At 32.4% G+C, this 24,879-nt stretch overlaps 1 protein-coding gene across 1 annotated transcript; it reads left to right on the forward strand.

The window, feature by feature from the left end:
* Positions 1-821: 821 nt before the first annotated feature.
* LOC143043614 (acid-sensing ion channel 2-like) lies at positions 822-24,652 on the forward strand. Its single transcript, XM_076215841.1, has 8 exons — positions 822-1,095; positions 2,810-3,371; positions 13,598-13,696; positions 17,531-17,711; positions 18,554-18,610; positions 19,630-19,780; positions 20,680-20,771; positions 23,836-24,652. Exons 1-8 carry the CDS (start codon positions 1,007-1,009, stop codon positions 24,003-24,005), a joined length of 1,401 nt encoding a protein of 466 aa, XP_076071956.1. The 5' UTR covers positions 822-1,006; the 3' UTR covers positions 24,006-24,652.
* The last annotated feature ends 227 nt before the right edge of the window (positions 24,653-24,879 follow it).

A 24,879-nucleotide genomic window follows, 5' to 3' on the forward strand; every position in this document is an offset into this window, starting at 1 on the left:
ATTGGTAACCAAAATGGCATTACATGGGCAATATGAGTAGGGACGACTCACCCTTTCAAACGTCATGAGATTATTCCGCTTTTTGTGGTGGGGTTCGTGTTGCTCTCTTTTGATTTTCTGTTTTTTATATTGTCACTTGAAGTTTCGTGTGGGTTTTTTTATCATCTGTTTTTATTTGACTTATGGTTTTCAATTTATTTCTTTGGGTCTACTATTTTTTTTTTTTTTTTTTATCTTGAATTGTTTTTAAACAAGGCGTCAACTCAACTTCAAAAGAAAAACATTTTAAGTGCAGTGAAATTCACAAAGCCAGTGTTAAAATACAAAAAAAAAACACATTAAGGAGTTATGTATAATGTATTGTAAAGCTATATTGAAATACTATAACCATGTTGTATATGTTGTCTGTGAAACATTAATCTATAATGGCATAAATTGAATGATCCTGTTGAACACCATCAGTGATGCTCGTCTCAAAAAGATGAAAGGGCCAAAATTTTAAGATTACGTTATCTAATTAAAGGGTAGAAAATCTTCAGTGTTTTTTTTTAAATCATTATTTTAAAAAGACAGGTAAAAAAAATTTAAAAAAAAGAATGCGCACATGATAGTCGCGCTGTTGTTTATCAAAGAGTTACTAGTACCTTGTGATTATTCATAAGATAATGATTTTATATTAATGTTTCTACAGTTTTAATTATGTAGTTTATAATATGAGATTAAAATTGATGTAAATAGGTAAAAATCAATCAGACAAGTTCCAGTATAAAACGATCAAAGATCAAATAATTCATTTTATTAAAAGTCTGCAAACATGCCGTTCGTGAAGGTTCGTCCTGCGTTTGGGAAAAATACCATAACGGATTTTCGAAATTACCCAATTTCAAATGTTGAAGTGAATAAAAAGGAAAAAATAGATTTAAAACAATTAAAAACTGAAACCAAACTTGATGATATAAAATGTCCCGGGAAAGACTTTTTAAAGACATCAGAGAGCATTATCAGCATGCAGACATTATGGAAGGAGTTTACAGAAACGACAACTATGCATGGTCTACGACATGCAAGGAAAGAGAGTAAATATCAACTTAGATGGTAAGTTTTATATAGATTGATTTGGCTATTATTTAGGTCCATTTTGGTAATATAGATTTTCAATTGTTAAAGTTCTTATACATCCTTAACTCTCAAATATTCGCCTTTGAACGTTCGTGATGAATGGAAATCAAGAAAAGGGCTTTGGGCGAAGGGAATTTATTACGTGTTGCTTTCATTTTTTATCTTATTAACGAGACTTCTTTTTTCTTCATGGATTTTGAACCAACTGAAAAGAGTTCTCAAATTTTCTGATAACTTAATAACCGAGGGTATCACCAGCCAAGAAGTCAGCACTTCTGACCTGAATTATCATAGCTATGGTCATAAAGATAGATTAGATTTTTACAAAACTTTTTTACCTCAGGAAAAGATTACCTTAGCCGTATTTTGTAACACTTTACTGAACTTTTGATCCTCAATGATATTTATCTTCGTACTTTTTTTTGGCCATTTCAACCTTTTTTTATTCGAGCGTCCCTGAAAAGAAACGCGCGTCTGGCGCAAATACAAAATTTCAATCCTGGTACATTTTGTATATAGACTATATTATCTTCAATAGATTTGGACATGTTTGTCCTCTTTTATCGTTTTATACTTACTTTTTGTAATCTGAAATATATATGTAGGACTCTAAAGTGCGATGTAACTCTAAAGTGCGATGGTCACGCAAAAGTGCGATGGTGTACGCTAAAGTACGATGGTGTCTCACGCTAAAGTGCGATGGTTGTTTTTTTGTTAATGCACGATGGTTTATCATGCAATGGACCATAGGTTAGGGGATTAAAGTGCAGATTTAAAAAATAATTGTCTTTTTTGGGGGGCAAAAGCTAGTATATACATATGCTAAGGTATAACATATGTGATAGGCTTAGTTATAATTTACCGACAGGCTTAATTGTTTCTAAATTTAAAAGCCCAACCACGTAATGATTACTAAATAAAAGTCATTTAGGTGTCACAAAATACTGTATGTCCTGTTAAATTAATTTTTCAAAAATTCGGGCGCATTGATATCGTGATAATTTGTGTAGCTTGCCGTACACACAGTCAATCACTACTATGAACACTCCCCTTACCGTCGTCACATAAGTTACAAATACCTCTATCTTACCGACGTTAATTTTCAATAAAATTGACATTATTTTAATGGGACTCTATGTAGACTGCAAAGTAAACAATGATTTTTTTTTTCGAATAGAAGCAGGATACAGGAAACAGGATACCGCTGCGTATACTATTGTGTATCTATATAGAAATGTTGTCAAAGGACTATCCTGCGCAAGACACAAGTCTTTTTTCCTGCACCCGAAAATAAACACATTTGTTTTATCCGACTAAGCCAGGTTAGGTTTGAAATAAAGTCAAGCACATTCCGGTTTAAAAGTTGTTAATCAAATATTCGTAATGTATCTTCCGGAAAGCACATATTTTTTTGGTTTGTATAAACGACTGTTAACGTCATAATCAAACTATGTTTTTATATCTACACTTTCGCGGACCATCGGACTTTAGCGTATGTAAGCATCGCACTTTACCATAGACCATCGCACTTTAGCGAAGACCATCGCACTTTAGCGTGATTATCGTACTTAAGCATCCCCATCGCACTTTAGAGTCCTACATATATATTGTTTTCGCTCAGTTAAAACATTGTTGCCGAATTAGAAATTATCTATTACGCTTAAAAGTCATTTTATAATTTGATTTTCAGGGTGATATGGATATTTGCTTTGATAGGTATGGGATCACTTCTTATATACACGGTGTATACACTGTATGTGTACTACAGAACCAATCCTACACTGACCAACATTAATATTAAATTCGTGAAGGCCATGAATTATCCTGCCGTTACAATTTGCAACATGTCGCCACTTAAAAGAACTTCTATCAACGCCAGTGCGGTAATGACAACCCATTTGTTACACAGCAGTCGCCTTGGAGTTGTTTTACCACATCTTAACTACTCATCGCCGGCATTTGCTGAGTTGAATGATCCTGTGCCTGAAGATTGGTTAAACAAATCATCATTTGACTTAGAGGATATGTTCCATTACTGTGTAAACGAACGTCATCTGGTTCCGTGTAAAGACATATTAATTCCTAAAATAACACAATGGGGTAAATGTTTCACATTTAATAATTACCAGAAGGTTGCTACAAATGGTATAGTGAAGGGTAGCATGACTGGATCTACAACAGCCTTGACCTTCTACATAGATGTGAAACAGGACGAGTATGTCTACAGTACAAATCTTGCTGCTGGTGTGAAGGTAAGTCATTTTTAATTGCAAATTGGTCTTTTTAGAATTTAAAGGACTATTGGTCATATCATTGCTTGTACACCAAAATGAACATAACGCCATGTCATGGGTTGAATTTCCATTATAAGAACGTTTAAACCAAACACAACATTTTGGTGTACGCTTTTGAAAAAATTACCAGAAATGTATTAGATCCTGAAACGGCGAACTCAGTTTGGCTTTTTTCTCAAGCCCTTTAATTCGTCCAAGTATATTAAAGAAAGTAGATTCTTTTTCTTTCTGGTAAGTAGATCTAGTAAGATGATATGTTTGTGATCATAAAATTAAGAATGAAAAGGGGGCATGTGTCAAAGAGACAACAACCCGATCAATTAGAAGACAACAGCCGAAGTCTGATTATTTGCTTGTCTAAACTCGATGGTTCGTCTTTTTTTAGTTTTTAATTTTTTATTTTAATACTTTTAATGGTTCTAATTTACAAACTTATGGTCTATAACTAGTACAATATATGCACGTTTAATGTTCCAAGAACGGTAAACGACTATTGTTTTCCATTTGGACAATCTATCTGAAAGAAGGAATAGGGCAAATTCCTCTCAACTTATTTCAAATCACAGGCATTCCAAAACAGGTTAAACTTGAATTTATGGTATCACAACTCCATGGGTGTACTTCAAAAATCTTATCATATAACGAAATATAACGGAATATTTTTAAACTGAGGACTATAGTCTATATGCCGGAAGAAATCTCAAAACCGTATATTTTACAGGTAAAGAATATCCTTCAAATCCTTACAATATACACAATGCTATTTGTGGTTTTTACACTTTCATTAACAATTAAAAATTATATAGACTTACGTGATGAATATTTGTCGACGTAGCCTTTTTAAATCTTTAGAATACCAAGAAAAAAGTAATACTTCAAATCAGAATAGGAGAGACAAACAATATGTGAAGCTTATGGAAAATTCAATGTTTGATACAAGTGGTGGGTGTGTCTTATTGCATCTGTCGTATTCAGCAGATAAATAGGGTGTAAAATTGCTCTATGGTATAACATTAGCATTCTATCTTCAATATATTTGTTTTAATGGTTTATTGATAGTTTATTTGAAAAGATAAGTTCTGTACTTAAGCATCCCGTCATTGTGTTATTGTTCTCTGACATATTTTGTATTCTTGTCCTTCAATTTTGCTAGTGCAATGTGTCTATATGCCTTTTGTGTTTCTTTGGTACAAATAATGTGGCTTTGTACTTATTCATCCCGTCCACATGACCCTGTCTCAGAATTAGTTCTTTTTATATTAACATTAATATAACACGTGTTATATTTTATAAAGTTATATATAAAAAAATATCTAATAAAAATTAACTGTGATCGCGTCATTATGTTAATGTGCTAATGTAGATTTTTGTATTCTTGTCTTTCATTTTTGCTAATGTGCTTTGCTTACCAGTATATACCTTTTTGTGTTTCTTCATACATACATGTTTGTTTTTAGATATTAATATTGTAAAACAATGTTGACTGCTGTACTCCTATTTTGACATTTTTACCATTAAAGCGCGAGGTTTGGCTAGCCGCAAAAAACCTGGTTCAACCCACCATTTTTCTTAAAACGTCCTGTACATGTACTGAGTCAGGAAAATCGCAGTTGTTATCTTATAGTTCGTTCAAACCTCCGTTTAAGTTTGTAACCTGGATTTGTTTTCTCTCAATCGAATTATAAAGGCAACAGTAGTATACCGCTGTTCAAAACTCGTAAATCCATGGACAAAAACCAGAATCGGGGTAACAAACTAAAACGAGAAGAAAAACGACACAACATAAAAATGCACACAGAAACGGACTAAGCATTAGACAAAATCCGATGGGAATAACAAATATAACATCAAAACCAAATACACGAATTTGGGATAGAAAAGTACCGTGACACGTCTTATAGTAATGTGAATTCACACTCAAACACAAGAGAAAACAAACGACACAAAAGAAACACAGCGTTAAAATGTAACACACACAGAAACCAACTATAATATAACAATGGCCATATTCCTTACTTGGTACAGGACATTTTTAAAGAAAAAATGACGGGTTGAACCTGATTAAGTGGCATGCCAAACCTTGCACATCAATGGCAATGTCAAATATAACATTAAAATGACAACATAATATTACAGGAATACAATACAAATAAATAGGAGAATATATTAGACAAAGAAACACATAAATAATAGCTAACAAAAGACATCAGGTTTAAAATTCAATACCCAAAAAACGCGCCGTTCACACAAGACTTACCAGTGACGCCCAGATATAAAAGTTCGAAAGGCAAAACAAGTACACAGTTGTACAGCACTGGGGATCAAATTTTCAAAAAGGTTGTGCCAAGGTTGTGCCAAATAAGTCTATGGTCTTCTGCTTGGGATAAGAATATCCTTATCATTTAGAACAATTTATGCTATTGCAAACAGTAAATTTTATCAAATGAATATAAAAGATATATATGATAAAACTGAAGTATTAACTTATTACAGAAAACAAAAAACAAAACCCAGATACATACATAACGTCGCTGGGCTTCGAAAATGTCGTATATGACTTTTTGGCTAAAAAAAATGTTTTGATACCAATGAGCTGGGCGGGAGGAAATCTTTGGTATTACAAAATAGCATACAGTTAGACCAACTAAATCGTTTGAAATAAGACTTATTACAAAATTGCCAATGTCAATTGTTTGTAAAGTTTGCTTTCAAAATGTTGTATGAAAACTTGAAAATCGTTGTATAGTGGCTTTGGTAATGAAATAATTGTACATTTCTTTATTTCTGTGAAAATAATTGCAGTTCTCAGATAATCCAGAAATGTAAAAGTTTTTCTTTCACCGCTATTTGCAAAAATGTTTAAGTTCACATACGACATTTTGGAAGCATGCATTTTGACAAAATTTTCAAAGCTTGTTTGTGAGATATTTGTTTCTTGCAAAATTTGTAATTTACAACATTTTGGAAGCCCAGCGACGATAAACCAACACAAAAAATAGACACATCTGAACCAGTCAAGGCCTCAACGCAAAAAGTGAGAACAAAAATTGACGTCACATACGAAGTGTCGAAAAGGCACAAAAATTACGTCACATTAGTTGAAATTCTGAAACAGCACAAAAATGACGTCAAATTAGAATGACTAAAACTATTTCTCAAAAATAAGATAGAACTAGGCTTGATTTATGACTTTAGAACAGCGGTATATAAACTCATCATTGATACCAGGATTCAAATTTAATATTTACGCCAGACGAGCGTTTCGTCTACAAAAGACTCATCCGTGACGCTCGAATAAAAAAAAATAAAAATGCCAAATAAAGTACGAACATGAAGAGCATTGAGGACCAACAATTTCTAAAAGTTTTGCTAAATACAGCTACGGTAATCTATTCCTGAGGTAGAAAAGCCTTAGTATTTCAAAAATTCAAAGTTTTGTTAACAGTTCATTTATAATTATGAACATATCAATGATAACTCAAGTCAACACAGAAGCTACTTTGCTGGTGATACCCTCGGGGAATAAAACATCCATCAGCAGTGGCATCAACCCTGTGGTTGTAAATAAACTCATCATAGATACCAGGATTCATATTTAATATTTACGCCAGACGCGCGTTTCGTCTACAAAAGACTCATCAGTGACTACTACTACTATGCATGGTCTACGACATGCAAGGAAAGAGAGTAAATATCAACTTAGGTGGTAAGTTTATTACAAAATCTATTGTTCAGGATCATTTTGGTAATAAAGCTTTTTATCCTTGGCTTTCAAAAAGTAGGCTTTGAGCGTTTTTGATGAGGTTAAATACAGAAAAGCGCATCAGACGCATGACATTTTTAATGTGTTGTTTTCATTTTTTATCTTATTAATGCGACTACCTTTTTCGTCTTGAATTTTGTTAAAACTGAAAGAAAAAAAAATCTCTTACTTTCTGATAACTAAGTGCGAGAATTGACAGTACATTGTGATAATATCATCATACAGTTTAATTAAATTTTACCTCGTTTTAGGTTCTTTAATGACAAACTATATTATCATCAATAGATTGGGAAATTTCTGTCTCCTTTATCGTTTCATTGTTATTTTTTTTAATCTGAAATATGCATTGTGTTCGGTACTATTAAAACATTATTGCCGAATTCAAAAGGATTTATTTTGCTTAAAAGTCATTTGATATTTACTTTAACAGGGTGATAAGGATATTTACTATTTATTAGGTATGGGATCACTTCTTTTATACATGGTGTATACACTGTATGCGTACTACAGAACCAATTCTACACTGACCAACATTAATATTAACTTCGTGAAGGCCATGAATTATCCTGCCGTTACAATTTGCAACATGTCGCCACTTAAAAGAACTTCTATCAACGCCAGTGCAGTAATGACAACCCATTTGTTACACAGCAGTCGTCTCGGAGTTGTTTTACCACATCTTAACTACTCATCGCCGGCATTTGCTGAGTTGAACGCTTCTGTGCCTGAAGACTGGTTAAACAAATCATCTTTTGATTTAGAGGATATGTTCCATTACTGTGTAAACGAACGACATTTGGTTCCGTGTAAAGACATATTAGTTCCTAAAATAACACAATGGGGTAATAAAATTAATGGTACCAATTTTCTTGCACCAGATGTGCATTTCGACAATACATGTCTCTTCAGTGATGCTCGTGGCCAAAATATTTGAAATCCAAAGCTTATATAAAAGATCAAGAGCTATAATCTAAAAGGTCCAAAAAGTATAGCCAAATGTTTCACATTTAATGATTACCAGAAAGTAGCCACGAATGGAATCGTAAAGGGTAGCATGACTGAATCCTTGATATACCCCTAGTTTCTGCTTATGCACTGGTGACGTTTTACAAAGTCTTAGTAGCAGCTGAAAAAAGAATGCTCTAATCCAATTCGGCACTACTTTTTATATTTTTCATTTGTAGTGCTCTTCAATTTTGTAATTGATCTGTCCATCCAACTATTTCATTCTAGCCCCATTTAGATAGAATACACACGCGTCTTATCATTTTGGTATCATTGATTAGTTTGTATATCGGTGTATTACATTAAATTGAAATTTTCAACAGATATATTTTAAATAAACAGGAGACGAAAAAAAAATTACTTGAACGTACAGATATAAATAATTCATCATTAATTGTGTGAGTCTAAATTATTCCATCATATTAGTTTTAAAAAAAAAATGTTACGATCAAAATGTGAAAGCAGGCGATTCTTACATTTAATCTGCCAGTCAATATAACATTCCATAGGATTTATTTACCCATTGATTGACATTTATTATGTAATTAAAACAGCACAGTGAGATCTGATACATATGAAAATGCAGTGCATTGTAGAGAATAAACCAGAATTGAAGACTGATTGAAACTGCATAAAGTAATTTATTCTATTTTGTTTTTGTTTCGTTCATTAGGATTGTATAATGTTTGATATGTTATACATGTTATAGGGTTAACGACACTATACTCCATGCTAAGATACGTTATACATGTTATAGAGTTAACGACACTATACGTTATACATGTTATAGGGTTAACGACACTCTACTCCATACGTTATACATGTTATAGAGTTAACGACACTATACGTTATACATGTTATAGGGTTAACGACACTCTACTCCATACGTTATACATGTTATAGAGTTAACGACACTATACGTTATACATGTTATAGGGTTAACGACACTCTACTCCATACGTTATACATGTTATAGGGTTAACGACACTCTACTCCATGCTAAGTAGGGAAAGTCGACAATTTATTATTACAATTTGCCTTATAGGAATTGATGATATCACTGGTTAGTCATGGGGTGGACCAAACGCGCGTCTGGCGTATTAAATTTTAAACCTGGTATCTTTTGTGAGTTATTAATCGTGTGTTTCTCTGTCCTCCCATTTATTTGTATTGTAGTCCTGTCATTTAATGTTTTCATTCTAATGTTATATAAATGTGTACTAAATCAGGAATTTTAATGTTAAATAAATGTGTACTAAATCAGGAAAATGCCCATTGTTATATTATAGTTCGTTTATCTGTATGTTACATTTTAATGTTGTGTTTCTGTTGTGTCGTAGGTCTCCTCTAATGTTTGATGTGTTCCCTCAGTTTTAGTTTGTAACCCAGAATTTTTTTTTTCAATCGACTGATGAATTTCGAACAGCGGTATACTACTGTTGCCTTTATTTGTAAACATTTCATACTTAGTATTTTTTATTTGCTTTTTCTATATAATTTGTATCAGCAAATTTGAACATATTTGTTCATTTCATAAAAAAGAATTCACATATCTTCACCGTTTCGATACATACACTTTTATATGTTGTAATGAATTTGAACTGTGTGAGGTTTTTTTCAACTATTGCTGGAAGAGTAAGATGTGCATGCATGCAGAAACACACAATCAGCTTTTCGTCAAATATGTTTACAAATTAAGACTGCAAAAGAAATGTCACTAGAGCATTATAATTACTTCCAAATTGAATTGGATATTCCCAATAAAACGTGGTTATCATTAAATATTATGAAATATTAATTCTTCTTAGGTTTTTCAAATTTTACTTGGTTAAATACAGTGTACGTCTAGAAATGAAAGCTCATCAGTTTATGGTCTATTTTACTTATTCTTTTGAATAAATATGGCGTTGTATGAAAGTACAATTATCATAAATTCTGACTTTTGTACTTACATATTAATAAGCAACACGACAGTTTCCACATATGGACCAGGATCTTATAACATTTTCTGAACACCTGATTGTACCCTGATTTTTGGTAGGCATTTGTGTTGTATAGTCTTTAGATTACAATGTTTCAAAAGGGAATTTGACATACAAATTCAAAACAAATGAAGATATATAATAGAAATTGTATATTAGTAAAGCAGAATGAATTCAAAAATCCGGAACTGCAAGAATGACCGAGGAATATATTTATTCTAATGTCTGGTCGTCTTCCCACTGGAAGGGAAACGTTTTCCAAGTTGGTGCTTGTGTTTGATTGTTTTGGGTGTATAAACACCCTGCCACTTCCAATCAGAAAGCGGATGTTAAATCCGATGTCTGGTGTAGAATAAGAGTTACGCTCCCAGTACACAAAGAATCTTTCAAACTCTTTGATGCGTACATACGTTTCTTTCCGTATTCAATTTACCTCAATTTTCCAGTTGCAGTCCACATTTCAGCGTTTTATCCCAGGCGATTATTAACAAAGGGCCTACCTATCGTATTTTATCAGTAATTTATTCTCGTCCTGATATTTTTTTAAACTGGATAATAGGCAAACAACAATCAATCCATCCATCATTCTAATGCAACAACGTTTGTAAAGTTCATTTTGATTGGATAACGTCACTTACTTACATGGCATCAATTGACGTTTTAACGTTGTTTACTGTCAGTTTCATTAGAATGTAGATAACAATATTGTATTTTAAGCTCCGACGGCATCAGTTGGGGATTTGATGGTCGCAAATACCCGTTTACTGTCTCCGCTAAAGCGTCGCCAGTAAACTTAATTTGCGACCATCAAATCCCCAATTGATGCCGTCGGAGCTTAAATTGCAATACAGTTATCTCCTAAATGGCAATATTGGTAACCAAAATGACGTTGCATGGGCAATAGGAGTAGGGACGCCTCACCCTTTCAAACGTCATGAGAGTATTCCGTTTTTTATTGTTGGGTTCGTGTTGCTCTCTTTTGATTTTCTGTTTCTTTATATTGTCACTTGAAGTTTCGTGTCGTGTTTTTTATCATCTATTTTTATTTGACTTATGGTTTTCAATTGATTCCTTTGGGTATACTCTTTTTTTTTTGTATCTTGAATTGTTTTTAAACAAAGTGTCAACTCAGTTAAGTTAAAAGAAAAACATTTGAAGTGCAGTTCTATTCACTAAGCCAGTGTTAAAATTCACAAAAAAAACATTTAGTAGCTGTGTATCGTTTCCCGAAAATGATGATAACGATAATTATTTGACACCTCTGACGAATTACGATAAGGATATTATGACGATTCACGGAAAAATCTTAACAAATTTGACGCTAACGGTAGCTGAAACTAGCCGTTTGACGCCTGACGGTAAAGAACATTACTACCCTCACTTATGGTATATAGAGTAAAATGTTTGCACATGTACGTCCCCAGAACGGAACACGACTATTGTTTTCCATTTGGACAATATATCCGAAAGAAAGAAAGAAAGGAAGTACAATTTTCCCTCAATTTATTTCAAATCAGAGGTATTCCCAAACAGTTTAATCTTTACTTCAATTTACAGTATCGCAACTCCATGAGTGTTCTTCAAAAATCTCATCGTATAACGGCATATAACTGAATATTTTTAAACAGAGAACTATAGTCTAAATGCCGAGAAAAACTCAAAACCGTATATTTTACAGGTCTTGATAAAGAATATTCTTCAAATCTATACAATTTACACCATGATATTTGTGGTTTTTACACTGTCATTAACAATTACAGAAATATATAGACTTACGTAATAGATATTTGTCGACGTATCCTTTTTAAATCTCTTTTATACCAAGAAAGTAGTAATACTTCAAATCAGAATAAAAGGGACAGAAAATATTTCAAGCTGGTGGAAAATTTAATGTTTGATACAAGTGGTGGGTGTGTCTGATTATATCTGTCGTATTCAGCAGATAAATAGGATGTAAAATTGCTGCAGTATTACATTAGCATTCTATCTTCATTATATGTTTTATTGGTTTATTGATAGTTTATTTGAAAAGCTAAGTTCTGTACTTTTAAATCCCGTCATTGTGTTATTGTTCTCTGATAAGTTTTGTATTCTTGTCCTTCAATTTTGCAAATGTGCTTTTTCTATATGCCTTTTGTTTTTCTTTGGTACATATGACGTGGCTCTGTACTTATACATCTCGTCGTTATGTTATTGTGCAATTGTAAATTTTTGTATTCTTGTCTTTAATTTTGCTAATATGCTTTATCTTTATGCCTTTGTGTGCTTCTTCATACATATCCTATTATGTCATTGTTTTGTTCACACAGTTTGTCCTATTATGTCATTGTTTTGTCCTATTATGTCATTGTTTTGTTCACACAGTTTGTCCTATTATGTCATTGTTTTGTTCACACAGTTTGTCCTATTATGTCATTGTTTTGTTCACACAGTTTGTCCTATTATGTCATTGTTTTGTTCACACAGTTTGTCCTATTATGTCATTGTTTTGTTCACACATCGTTGTCAACATAATGGAATTTTATGCTACTGTCATACACATGAGAGGTTTAAATAGCTATTAAACCAGGTTTAATCCACCATTTTCTTCATAAGAAAATGACTGTTCCAAGTCAGGAAAATAACAGTTGTTATGCATTCGTTTGATGTGTTTGTGCTTTATATTTTGTCATTTGATTAGGGACATTCCGTTTTGAATTTTCCTCGAAGTTCAGTATTTTTGTGATTTTACTTTTTGTTAACATTCTATTAAATTGTAAATTAAAGTTCAATTTAAAAAAAAAATATCTGACGGAGTGAAGACTACAAATATAAACTACTAAGTAAATGTGGTTGCAAGATACTGAACTATATTATCTTAATTGCTTGCTTTCCTGATTTGGAATGCTTTAAACACAATTTCCCAAATAAAAGCAAACATTGATTTAAAGAAACATTCATTGTTTATATTATGTGAACTTGTCCAATTAAGTAATAAAATACTCATTAAAACCTCATTTATTATTTACTTTGTATGGATAACCTTAAAAGGATCACCAAATAAGTTCATTATGTTGTATTTGAAGTGTAAACTAAACCTTTCACTTTATTTATCCTATAACAATAAATATTTATATAGTTCATAATATAGAATGTACTAATTGGGGTTATAAAAGTATTTCAAACCATAACATATGTCTTGAAAAAGATTTGTATAAACTTTCTTCTGTCTTTGAAAAATGTAAAAAAAAAAAAGTAAAATCACAAAAATACTGATCTCCGAGGAAAATTTAAAAGGGAAAGTCCCTGATCAAATTGCAAAATCTAAAGCTCAAAACACATCAAACGAATGCATAACAACTGTCAAAATCCTATGTAGGTACAGACATTTTCATATGTAGAAAATGATGGATTGAACCTGGTTTTATAACTTAAAACATGTACTTATTCTTTAGATAGTCCTTCATGATCCTGAAGAAGAACCAGACGTCAACAACAAAGGTTTTATTTTATCGCCAGGAATGTCAACCTATGTATCAATGAAAATGACAAAGGTAAAAGTAGATTTATATATTATCGTTGGTCATCTAAACGAGATAGATTTTCTCGCTCGAGTCGGTACGTCGAAAGTGAGAAAATCAGTCGAGTTTAGATGATGTACCTTTTATTGTGGTACCTAACACTACAGGGAGATAACTCTGTAAAATCAGTTAAACGTTTTTATTACGTTGTGTTGTTAATAGAATATTAAGCTTTTCAATGATTAAAGTTAGTATTTGTCGAACTGCTATATAACCAGTGTAATTTTTCTGATATAATGGTTGGTTCAAATTTTTTGAAATTTTTACATTTTTGTCAAAGGGTCAAAGTAAATACTTTATCAAAATTTTATGAAAATTAAACGAGTCAAATTAATTTTAGTGAAGGGTGTTGAGTACCATCTTAACATAAGACGACGTTGTTAATTTCATTGACAATGGGAACGTTAGTCCTTAGTTTCTGGCGATAAATTTTCATATCACTCTACTGTGTTGAGAAAGGAAATTATCAGTCAGTAATATCAAGGGAAAATTTCGTAAAATAGCGATAATTAATTATACTTTCATTCAGTAACAAAGTAGGATTTTTTTTTAGGATTTGGGCATTGTGTACACCTTGATATAGCTCAGTGCATACATTTTTGGATAATGTTATATAAAAGGTTTAATACATAAACCATCTTATAGTTGCTATCTAATTACTACATCTTGTCGATTTATATATGTTGGTATTGCAAAAGGTAATATTTTTTTTCTAATATGCTGAAAACGAAATCCGTTGTAGGTGCACTGATTACTATTTTAATCTGGAAAACTTGGTCCATTTGTTAGTTGAAATTGAGGTTGAAACTCAGATCGTTAATTACTATTTTTTGCAACATTTTTGACAGTTGTATACATGGCTACTTCCGATCTGATAGTTCAATTCCTTGTTGATTGATTATTGTTACTAAACGTCCAATGTCAAATATGTCATGCATATTCAGGACGAGAATAAGTTAACAATAAAAGCAATACGTAGGTCTTATAAATAGAAGCCATCATGATGGATGGTCGGAGAAATGTTGCCTGCCACTGGAAAATGTAGGTATATTGGGTAGGGACAGATATTTTGCCTTGCAACAGACCAACTACGGACCTCTCGAAGAGTTGTTACAAGGGTTCTAAACGTGCAAAGAGCGTAGCATCTCTTTACTTCAGGAATCGGATTTAACTTCCCCATTCTGACCAAAAATGACTGCAAACTTGTACATTTTGCACAGCCAAACGGACGCCACACTTTAGCAAGCATTTTATTGACGGACAGAATAAGACCAAGTGACCATATTTGTATTCCCTCGTCACACTTCGTGGATTCAATCCCTTGCCAAATGATTTTTACAGTTTGAACTCATATAGTATTGTTGCATCTGTATCAAAAGAGGGACGAAAGATACCAGTGGGACAGTCAAGCTCATAAATCGAAAATAACCTGACAACGCCATGGCTAAAAATGAAAAAGACAAAAAGACAAACAATAGTACACACGACACAACATATAAAACATAAGAATAAGCAACACGAACCCCACCAAAAAAACTGGGAGTGATCTCAGGTGCTCCGGAAGGGTACGCAGATCCTGCTCCACATGTCGCACCATTCAAGTTAACATATGATACGGTTAAGTGTTCACAAACATGCTCATCACATTTCCCAGGTTTCTATCACAAGATAACAGCTAAACGTCCAATGGATGTTGCTGATTAATTTATGCTAAACTTATTTTTCGTTCTTATTTTTTTTAATTTGAACCAGGCTATTGGTTTTTGTTGTCTTTTGAATTGCTAACAATTATGTTATCCCCATGTGTTTGAAATTGTATACACTTCGATGATTTTTTAATTCACCACTTGGTGTTTGTATCTTTATCCTTCGCATTTTGGTTAATTCTTGTTTCATAGGCAACACGGAAACAAATCCTCATTGTTACATTTAATCGTTGTATCAAGTCGAAAAAAAGCTATGACTCAAACATAATGTAAAAGATATATGATATTCATAGTGTTACGTTATTACGAATACATTTCCTGCTCATCCTGAATCTCCTGTCTTATTATTCACAAAGACACGTCCTGTAGGAAATGGAAATGTCAGTCATTACAATGTCTGATTACCATAATAGACATTAAAGAACGATAGACTGATACACAGTAGAAGTCAGCTAACTCTTGACTGCTTTAAAAGTTAAAAAAATAATTTAACAAAGCTCCAATAAAGATACAAATTCGAAAGTCCCTTTCAAATAGAAGCTTCCGTGATAATTTTAATAGTTCCATCTCACAACATTGCTGGAAGTTTGTTTACATAAAGTGTATGCCTTTATTTGATTTTTCGCCAAAAAAGAAGCAACCTCTTGCTTATCAACTGAGATATTTTAACGTCCGGAATGAATAAAACATCAGGTCAAAGAATTCTCATATTCGAAAGGAGACTTACTCCCAAATTATTGACAAAGACAGGAATATATCTGTTCCTATCGTAACTCATTTACATCGATAACGTTTTTGTTTTCCATAATTATGACAACTCTGAATGAGACTTATCGACGAATTTGTACTAACCATAAGCAAAATGACGGGTGCAACATGTGAACATATGCATCATAATTTATCGTGTTTGCATTTATTAAATTTTAAAATTATTAGAAAAAGACACACAAAAGTATCCGAAGTAATATTCAAACTCAATCGTCTGAAATAAACTGACAATGAAATGGAAAAAAGAGGGAAAAAAGACCAAAAACACAAACAACAGTAAATAAAACGCTACATAGCAAACAAGAGACTGCGCTACATGAGAAAAAAAAACCAAAATCCAGAGGAAATGTAAGCAGATCCTGCTCAAAATGTGGCACCCTTCGTATTTCTAGATCTCATTCAAATCTATCACCAGGTGTAGCACATTTTCATTGTTATACTATACATCCAGTTGGAGCCAAAATGATCAGCCAAAAGATCGGCCAATGAATTGAATTCGAATCAAATGAGAATCGAATAAGCAAATCGGGTTCACACACTCTACTTTTTTAATTCCAATTGGCTAAATCGCATTATCCAATTCCCATTAGAAATGCGTTTTTGTAAATACGAATTAAAAGTTAACGGCGTTCGGACAGTACTTTAGCGATTTTGACGCGCATTGCAATTCGATTTAGAATTAACGTTTGGACATAAAACGTTACGAATGCGAATTAAACTAATTCGAATCAGTTAATGCGAATCGAATTACGGGTGTTGTATAACAGATCAGTGTGCTTTGTTATAAGCAGTAACAATTTGTGATAACTCTTTATGGAGTATTTATTTCTTAAATAAGTGACATTCAAAAGTTAAATGGATACTAGACTCTAGTCGAGAATAAGTGCCTAGTTAACATTAATATCTATTAATTTGGTTGTTTGTTGCTCTTAAAGTACCACGTTACACAGGTTTAATGTTGCTGATTCTTTAATGGTGCTTCATGTAGAGCAAGATCTGCTTACCCTTCAAGAGCACACGAGATCACCTCCAGTTTTTGGTGGGGTTCGTGTTGCTGTTATACCCCTATTTGTGTCATTTTTTTCTCACATCGTTGTCAATATAATGGAGTTTGATGCGACTGCCATACAAGTGAGAGGTTTATCTAGCTTTAAAACAAGGTTTAAACCACCATTTTCTACTTGAGAAAATGCCTTTACCAACAATATGAAAGTTGTTCTCCATTCGTTTGATTTGTTTGAGCTTTGATTTTGCCATTTGATTAGGGATTTTCCGTTTTGAATTTTCCTCGGAGTTCAATATTTCAATATTTTTCTGATTTTACGTTTTACAGTACAAATACTTACCTGCCCCGTACAAGGCTGGAGGTGATCAGTATTGTGTGGATGTCAACTCTGCTGATTATGTAAATCCATTGAAATATTACCCATACTACAGTCGAGCCGGATGTCTGTTAGAGTGTCGTAGGAACTATATTGTAGAGAAATGTGGATGCAGAGCGGTTACTGATCCAGGCAAGTTACGCTTAATGTAGGAAGATATAGATTTAAGAAGATGTGTTATGAGTGTCAATGAAACAACTCTTCATCCAGGTCACAGTGTGTAAAAGTAAACAAAATTATAGGTCAAAGTACGGTCTTCAAAACGGGGCCTTGGCTCACATCGAAATGGAAGCTATATAAAGAGCCAAAAAAATAACTAGTGTTAAACCATTCAAACCAGGAAAACCAATGGTCTAATTTATATATATATAAAAAAAAAACAGAAACGAGAAACACCTATTAACCTCATTAAGAAACCACAACCACTGAAAATCAGGTTCCTGACTTTATGTGTGTCCTCTCATCGTTCAAAAGATTTGCAGCTTCACTTAAAACAGAACTACGGCAATTGAAAACTTTAGACATATATTCATTCCATTACTTTATAATTATTAGTTATATACATATTTAGTACTAGTATTTCACAATTGTGTTTTTCTTTTCTTTTTTGTTGAATTTGTAAGATTTGTCGGTGTATCAAGCATTTTAATTCAAAATACCTGTTTGTTTATGAAATTATCTGGGATATAAAATTCCCAATTGAAGCTTTCCCAGCTTTTTGGTTACTAAGTAGCATTTCCTGTTTACTAGTTATCTTTGTTAACGACTTTCCAAATGTTATGATTACATAAGATAAAATTTTAAATCAGTTCTGGTTAAATGAAACTTAGGAGTTAATTTTTCAAAACCTTTGTATGTATATAGCTTTCAAAAACATTTCCAGTGTACAAACTGTTCATGTATAAAAACACATAAGTTTTCAATTGGTATCGTGTAGTTTAGTTTGAATTTAACACTAATTCTATATGATTCAGGAAATGAGACACTTTGCACACCAGCCCAAACAGCAACTTGCTATTATCAGCATGAAGGTAGGTCATATCAGATCACGATTGTTTATATAGTTTGGGTGTTTGTTTGTTTTTGTTTGTTTTTTTTTGCTTAGAAATACACAAGTTATATGCGATTAAACTGAAAAATATTGAATTATCCTTTTTGGAAAATTGCGCACTCTTTTTTCAATTTTTGGCAATACGAACAATAGTATGTGCATTGTAAGTAATTCCTGCTTCTCTATGTTTACCGTCTTGTTATTCATCTCCAGTTAAAATCTCATTAGGTTTTATTCTGTGACATTAATGGATATGACAAGGAAGGTTTGACCTGGTTTACCACTGGCCCGATGCCACTGCAACTGCTAGTGGAGGTCATTTGAAATACGAAATACTTAAGGTTTTACTACGACAGACTTCCTTAACTTATCGTTTTAGGTACAAATAAACTCATCATAGATACCAGGATTAAAATTTTGCAATTGCCCCAGACTTGTGTTTCGTCTACAAAAGACTCATCAGTGACGCTCGAATAAAAAAAAGTTAAAAAAGCCAAATAAAGTACGAAGTTGAAGAGCATTGAGGACCAAAAATTAATAAGAATTTTGCCAAATACAGCTAAAGTTATTTCTTCCTGCAATTGAATGTATCGTGCATTCCAAACTGTGGTATCCGTTCATCCACGTTTAGGAAAAACGATTTAAGCAATACAGTAACACTAGCATGATACCTCTTTTAATTTGATACTTTGGGAGTTTTAATTTTAAAAGGATACGTACTACTACACTTGCAGTAGTTACATGAACACAGTGTGGACACCGGTCAGATGTCCTCCTGATGCACAGGTATATGTTTGCTACCTTCACATTATTCATGGCGAATTGAATTTCAGGCTTTCAGTCATTTTCAGTTTTCGGTTTTTGATTTAAAACACAGCAAAAGAGAAAAAGATTGAGGAAAGGGAAATTGATCCATCAAATTAACATATGCTGTGTCTTGTCTCTCTTACTTTATATATATGTATTCGTTGTGTACTTAATTATTGTAAATATTTACAGTTGAGTTTGATTCAAGTGGAGAACTGAAAGAGCAATGTGAATGTCAGATATCGTGCGAGTTCACGACCTTTGATCAATCAATCTCGACAGCATTGTTCCCGGCAGACGTCTATTACCCGCCACTTCAGCAGATAGGATACACAGACATCAAGTAAGCTTTTGGTGGCGTTCAGTTCATGATGTGTTTAGCTTCTTACAAATCAAGCCATATATGTAAATATGTATCGCCGATATCAGTTATTTTTAGACAATATTGGTGGATAAGGTTGGAAAGTTAGTTCGGGTTTAATCGTACATGTAGATGAGAAATAAAGTGTTTTTCTAACGTAAACAAGTGTGGACACAGATCAGTGTGGATAGTATGTTTTGATGTTTGACAGTGTTTTCTGACCAAAAAGTGTCCAGGTTTCTAAATTAAACAATGAACATAAAATTATCAAAAAGGATAAAGGGATAGCTGATGACACCTTCACGTAAAACTGTGTCAATTCATAATTGATATAGACTCTATTGTTTGAAGGTTTTTTTTCGGATGTGATACATGCAAATTGTCTATTGGTCTTAGAATGACCTGATGATTCCTCTAGTCAAGGTCTAGTATGTAGACTGATATTTTGAACAAATGATTTCTCTGTGCACATAAGAATTTGTTTGATTTGCTTTATAGTGATTAAGATTATTACAAAATGTTGACTGCTGTACCTCTCTATTTAACATTTTCGCATATAATGTTGTTTTTCTTGTTCACACATCGTTGTCATTGATAAAATGGAATGCGACTATCATACAAGTGAAAGGTTTGACTATCTATAAAACCAGGTTTAATCCATCATTTTCTACATAAGAAAATGTCTGTACCAAGTCAGGAATATGACAGCTGTTTTCCATACGTTTGATGTGTTTGATGTGTTTAAACTTTTGATTGTGCCATTTTATTGGGGACTATACTTTTTGAATTTTTATCAGTTTAGTATTCTTGTGATTTTACTTTTTGATATTATTTTTTTTTCAATCATTCTGATTAGAATGTCTCATAATATCTTTTTGCAGGAACACGATCTTGGAGGCAAGATTATATTACGATTCGCTAAGTTATTTGTTTGTGGAGTCTATCCCAGAGTACAATCCAGAAGATATAGTGGGTGAGCATAGAAATATAATGTCACGTGGTCAATCATGTGAAACTATGTGTACTTATTTGGTATTTGGGCGTTTTTCAATAAAAGCGTAAATTTCAGACCTAAAAAAAATGGAAAATCAACTTGTCTAAAATTTAATTTCAAGAGTTATTTTGAACACCTCTATAATAGACCTGTTTGTAAACAAAAAGTGCAATCTTAAATATTCTTTAAAATGATATTATTTTCATAATTTGTGTACTGTGTCGTAGGGGACTTATGTCCCCTACGAAATTTCTTCTTAACACACATATTTTTTGCAATTTTAAATGTTTCCTATAGACATTCCAGTTTGTTTACTTTAAATACTAGAAAAATATCATTTTTTTTTTTTCTGAATTGGAAAACCATTTTTATCGATAAAGATTAGACAGTACTTCACATATGAAGGTTCAACTCGTGTTACGTAGTGGACATTTTGATGCGTTTCGTAGTGGACAAAACCGTTTCGTAGTGGACAAAAAGTTTCGTAGTTGACATCAACCCTATTATATGTTAGTAAAAACATAATAAAAATTACATGAAACTAACCCTTGTTATTTGTTTTGCACGAATATAATTGAAAAAAGATTAAAAAAAAGACTCCATGGTAGTGGTAGTGTCCACTACGAAACGTTTTTCTCCCATACTTGTTTCGTAGAGGACCGTTTCGTAAGGGACGTATTCGCATGTTTTATTTTTCCCCACAATCCCTATACTGCAATAGTAACAAGACTGATTGTATTCATCAAAGCATTTATCAAGCTGTACACTGATATTTTTTTCATAATTTTAAAACCAGATACTGAAGGAGATTTGACCCGTTTCGTAGGGGACATTATTAAAAATACGGTATCACTCTGGTCCATTTGATGTGCTCAATTTTTCTTACCAACAATTTAATTGCCGTTATAAAAGCATCACTTCTTTTGTATTAAGACCCTAATGTATATATCTCTTGCAAACAAAATTTACATTGATTTTATAAAACTGTTTATTGGCAAATTTTAATGACTTCGTTTCGTAGTGGACATTTTGTGAGGGACACACCTTCTGAAATTAAAAAACCTATATTGAAATGTGTTTATTAAAATATGTTGGCTCTGAACATACTTTTGAATTATTAAAGAACTTATGTAAAGTATTCATTTTTTTTACGATATTTTAGAGTATGAATGTTGAACAGGCGGTCTAGGGACATGCCATTTTGGTTGTTTTGGACCATTCAGAAGTCAATATCTTATCAATCCCTCTAAAAATAAACTGTTTCTTTGCTTAAAAATGTTAAATCTAATTCAATGTACTGACTGCACAAAAAATTACTTGCAAAGATCAAACATCTTTTTTTTTTTTAAAGTGGATAGGACAAGAAAATACGTTTTTATTGAAAAACGCCCATTTACAACGGCAACTTTCTATATTTGTCCATTAACAACATGGTATTCTTTCTAAATCTGTGAAATAGATCCATCATTAAATACAATAGTTAATGATTTTTGTATTAATGCTTGATTTTTAGGAAAACATCTATCTATAGAAAGTTAAGAAGATTGTAATACTTTAAGTTGATCACACCGGATAACTTTCCGTAGTGATCCTCTTCGTTAAGTCACTTTCTTTTTACTATTATAACATTTTCTAATATTGTCTGCATAAAGACAAGGAAGCTTTCAGAAAATGTATCTGATCCTGATATCAAATGTTACTTAAATCCAAATGTATAAGTACTACTATAAGAAAATCATAACGGACAATGCAAAACAAATGTCACATGGTTTTTACTATTACAATGTGTTTTCAATACTATGATTGATCATTATAATTACTTATTTCTGTAGTATTATCTTTGAAAAGAAAGTCGAAATGACTTTCGGGATTTGACTTATAGAAGATTGTTTTTATATGGTTAATTAAAAATTCTACTGAATGAAAAACAAAAACAAAACAACACAGAACAGAACAGAACAGAACAGAACAGAACAGAACAGAACAGAACAGAACAGGACAGGACAATGGCAATGGGGATTTTGTGGAAATGTTTACATTTCTTCTGCAAAATGAATCAGTCCTGCATGGATTCTTCAAAAAAAAATAATATATCGATTTCCTCCCATTTTTTCAATTTAAGTACAATATATCAAGCAAAAATATAAAAACATTTTAAAAATAAGTGATCTCCTATACCTTATTAAAACGTGTTTCTTCTGTACGAAGGGTAGCACTGTGCCACAGAGGCTTTTTGTTTTGAACAATAAAATATGTTTAAACTAACAGAGCTGAAGATGCCAAAAGGACACTCAAATACATAAGAAGATTACAACGTCATAGCTAAAAAAGACAAAAAAAACAGTGCACAAACCCAGAGACATATGTGTATATATGTCTCTGACAAACCCAACTATATAGTCTGAGCAACACGAACCCTACCAAATACCGAGGTTGAATTCAGATACCTATTCGCCACAACTCGGCCGATTCTGTGTAGAAGGAGAATAGCGGATTAACCGGAGGATTGCCGATTGCGTAGATTCCAATCTATTATTCGGGAATAAGAGCAATATTAGCGTTCAAATATCAACTGTTCACCGATGTTCCAGTCATATATACACCTACGTTCACATTCAATAGAATGCTGAACTAAAAGTATAATATATTTTGTTGATTTTTTTAAAATTAAAATATCAATAAACAGTTTGTACTCTAGTGAGTCATGCTTATCAACTGTTGTACTTGGTCATGTCAGAGACATATATACACATGTGTATATATGTCTCTGGTCATGTGGATAGATGTATAACAAAACATTATGCAACTAAAAAAGACAGAAAAATATTCTCTTTTCAAAAAGCGAATTTTATTGTGTTCCTACATCTCCTAGCACCTGCTTCAGGGGACATTCATTTGATCTCTTGCAACACATGTACAGAATACAGGAATCAATCGTGTGCAAAAGTGCAAATAAATCTTTCGACAAAAAAGAAATAGATGTGCGTAGCAAAAGATTGTTTAACAGTTTAACATTTTGCTCATTGTTGTCATTTATTTACAGGGATCCTAGGAGGACAGATGGGGATATTTCTTGGTGCCAGTTTATTGACCGTATCCGAATTGTTAGAATTTGTTATTCTGGCTGTCATCGTTATAGTCAGGAAATGTTGTTGCTCTGCCTTTAGAAAGAAGGAAAAGCTTGTTGACCATGAGCTTACACCATACAATTGATTTGGAGAAGAAATAACAGAAAATTAATGTATAAGCAGTAAAGATCTATGTATAGAAATATGATGAGATCTTTGACGAAAATCTTTAAGACAATTGATACACATATTTTTACTATATTGAATGCTGTGGGCTGAACAAAGAGGCGAACTTCCAAGACCTTTGTTTTCAGTAACTTTATCTGAATGGAATTGCTGACATTTTTTTTGTTTGGATCTACAACTACAAGAACAACTTTTATTTTCTAAGCTTCAAATAAATAAAGAAGAAAATTGTTCCACTTTAGAGATTTTGCCCTTAGTTTTGTTTTAATAACATACTTTTTGTAAATATCTACCATCACCAACAAAATTCACTGACATACAAAATCAATTTACTGATCAGGATCTTTTCATTTTACATGTAGATGAACTTGTTGCAGAATTGAAATTTTATCTTGTAGCATTAAAAGTAAGTAAATCTCCCACACTTGAGCAACAAAAGGTACAGGCTCGAGGGTTCATGCCGACGAATGTGCAATAAATTGACGTAAGAAAAAGGTCAACTTCATAGTGTCCGCAGATAAAAACCTTCTTGTACAAATAAAACAATTTTCAGAAAAAAAAAGTTTTTTTTTTTATTACATTCCTCCAAATGAAATGTTCGTCATACATTAAATCTTTACATCTATGATAAAATGAGTGAATATTGATCAATATAAAAATATTTGTATATCATGTATTTGTAAAGAATTTAATAAAGAGGTATAAAATCATTTGAATTATGGTGTCTTGTTTTATTTTTCTTGAGAATTTGTGCTGTAAAAACAAATCAAAGACATTATTATAATAAGTAGAAAATAGTCTTTTGTTGAGTTTTGTGTTTCGTGTTGAAGGCA

This window comes from Mytilus galloprovincialis, chromosome 8, assembly GCF_965363235.1.
Source record: "Mytilus galloprovincialis chromosome 8, xbMytGall1.hap1.1, whole genome shotgun sequence".
Taxonomy (NCBI): domain Eukaryota; kingdom Metazoa; phylum Mollusca; class Bivalvia; order Mytilida; family Mytilidae; genus Mytilus; species Mytilus galloprovincialis.

Bases quoted from the DNA above. Each gene is read 5' to 3' on its own strand.
- LOC143043614 (XM_076215841.1), top strand. From the start codon at position 1,007: ATGCAGACATTATGGAAGGAGTTTACAGAAACGACAACTATGCATGGT. The intron at 18,611-19,629 runs GTAGGTCATATC...AAATATTTACAG, and splicing joins TTGCTATTATCAGCATGAAG to TTGAGTTTGATTCAAGTGGA. The intron at 20,772-23,835 runs GTGAGCATAGAA...ATTTATTTACAG, and splicing joins CAATCCAGAAGATATAGTGG to GGATCCTAGGAGGACAGATG.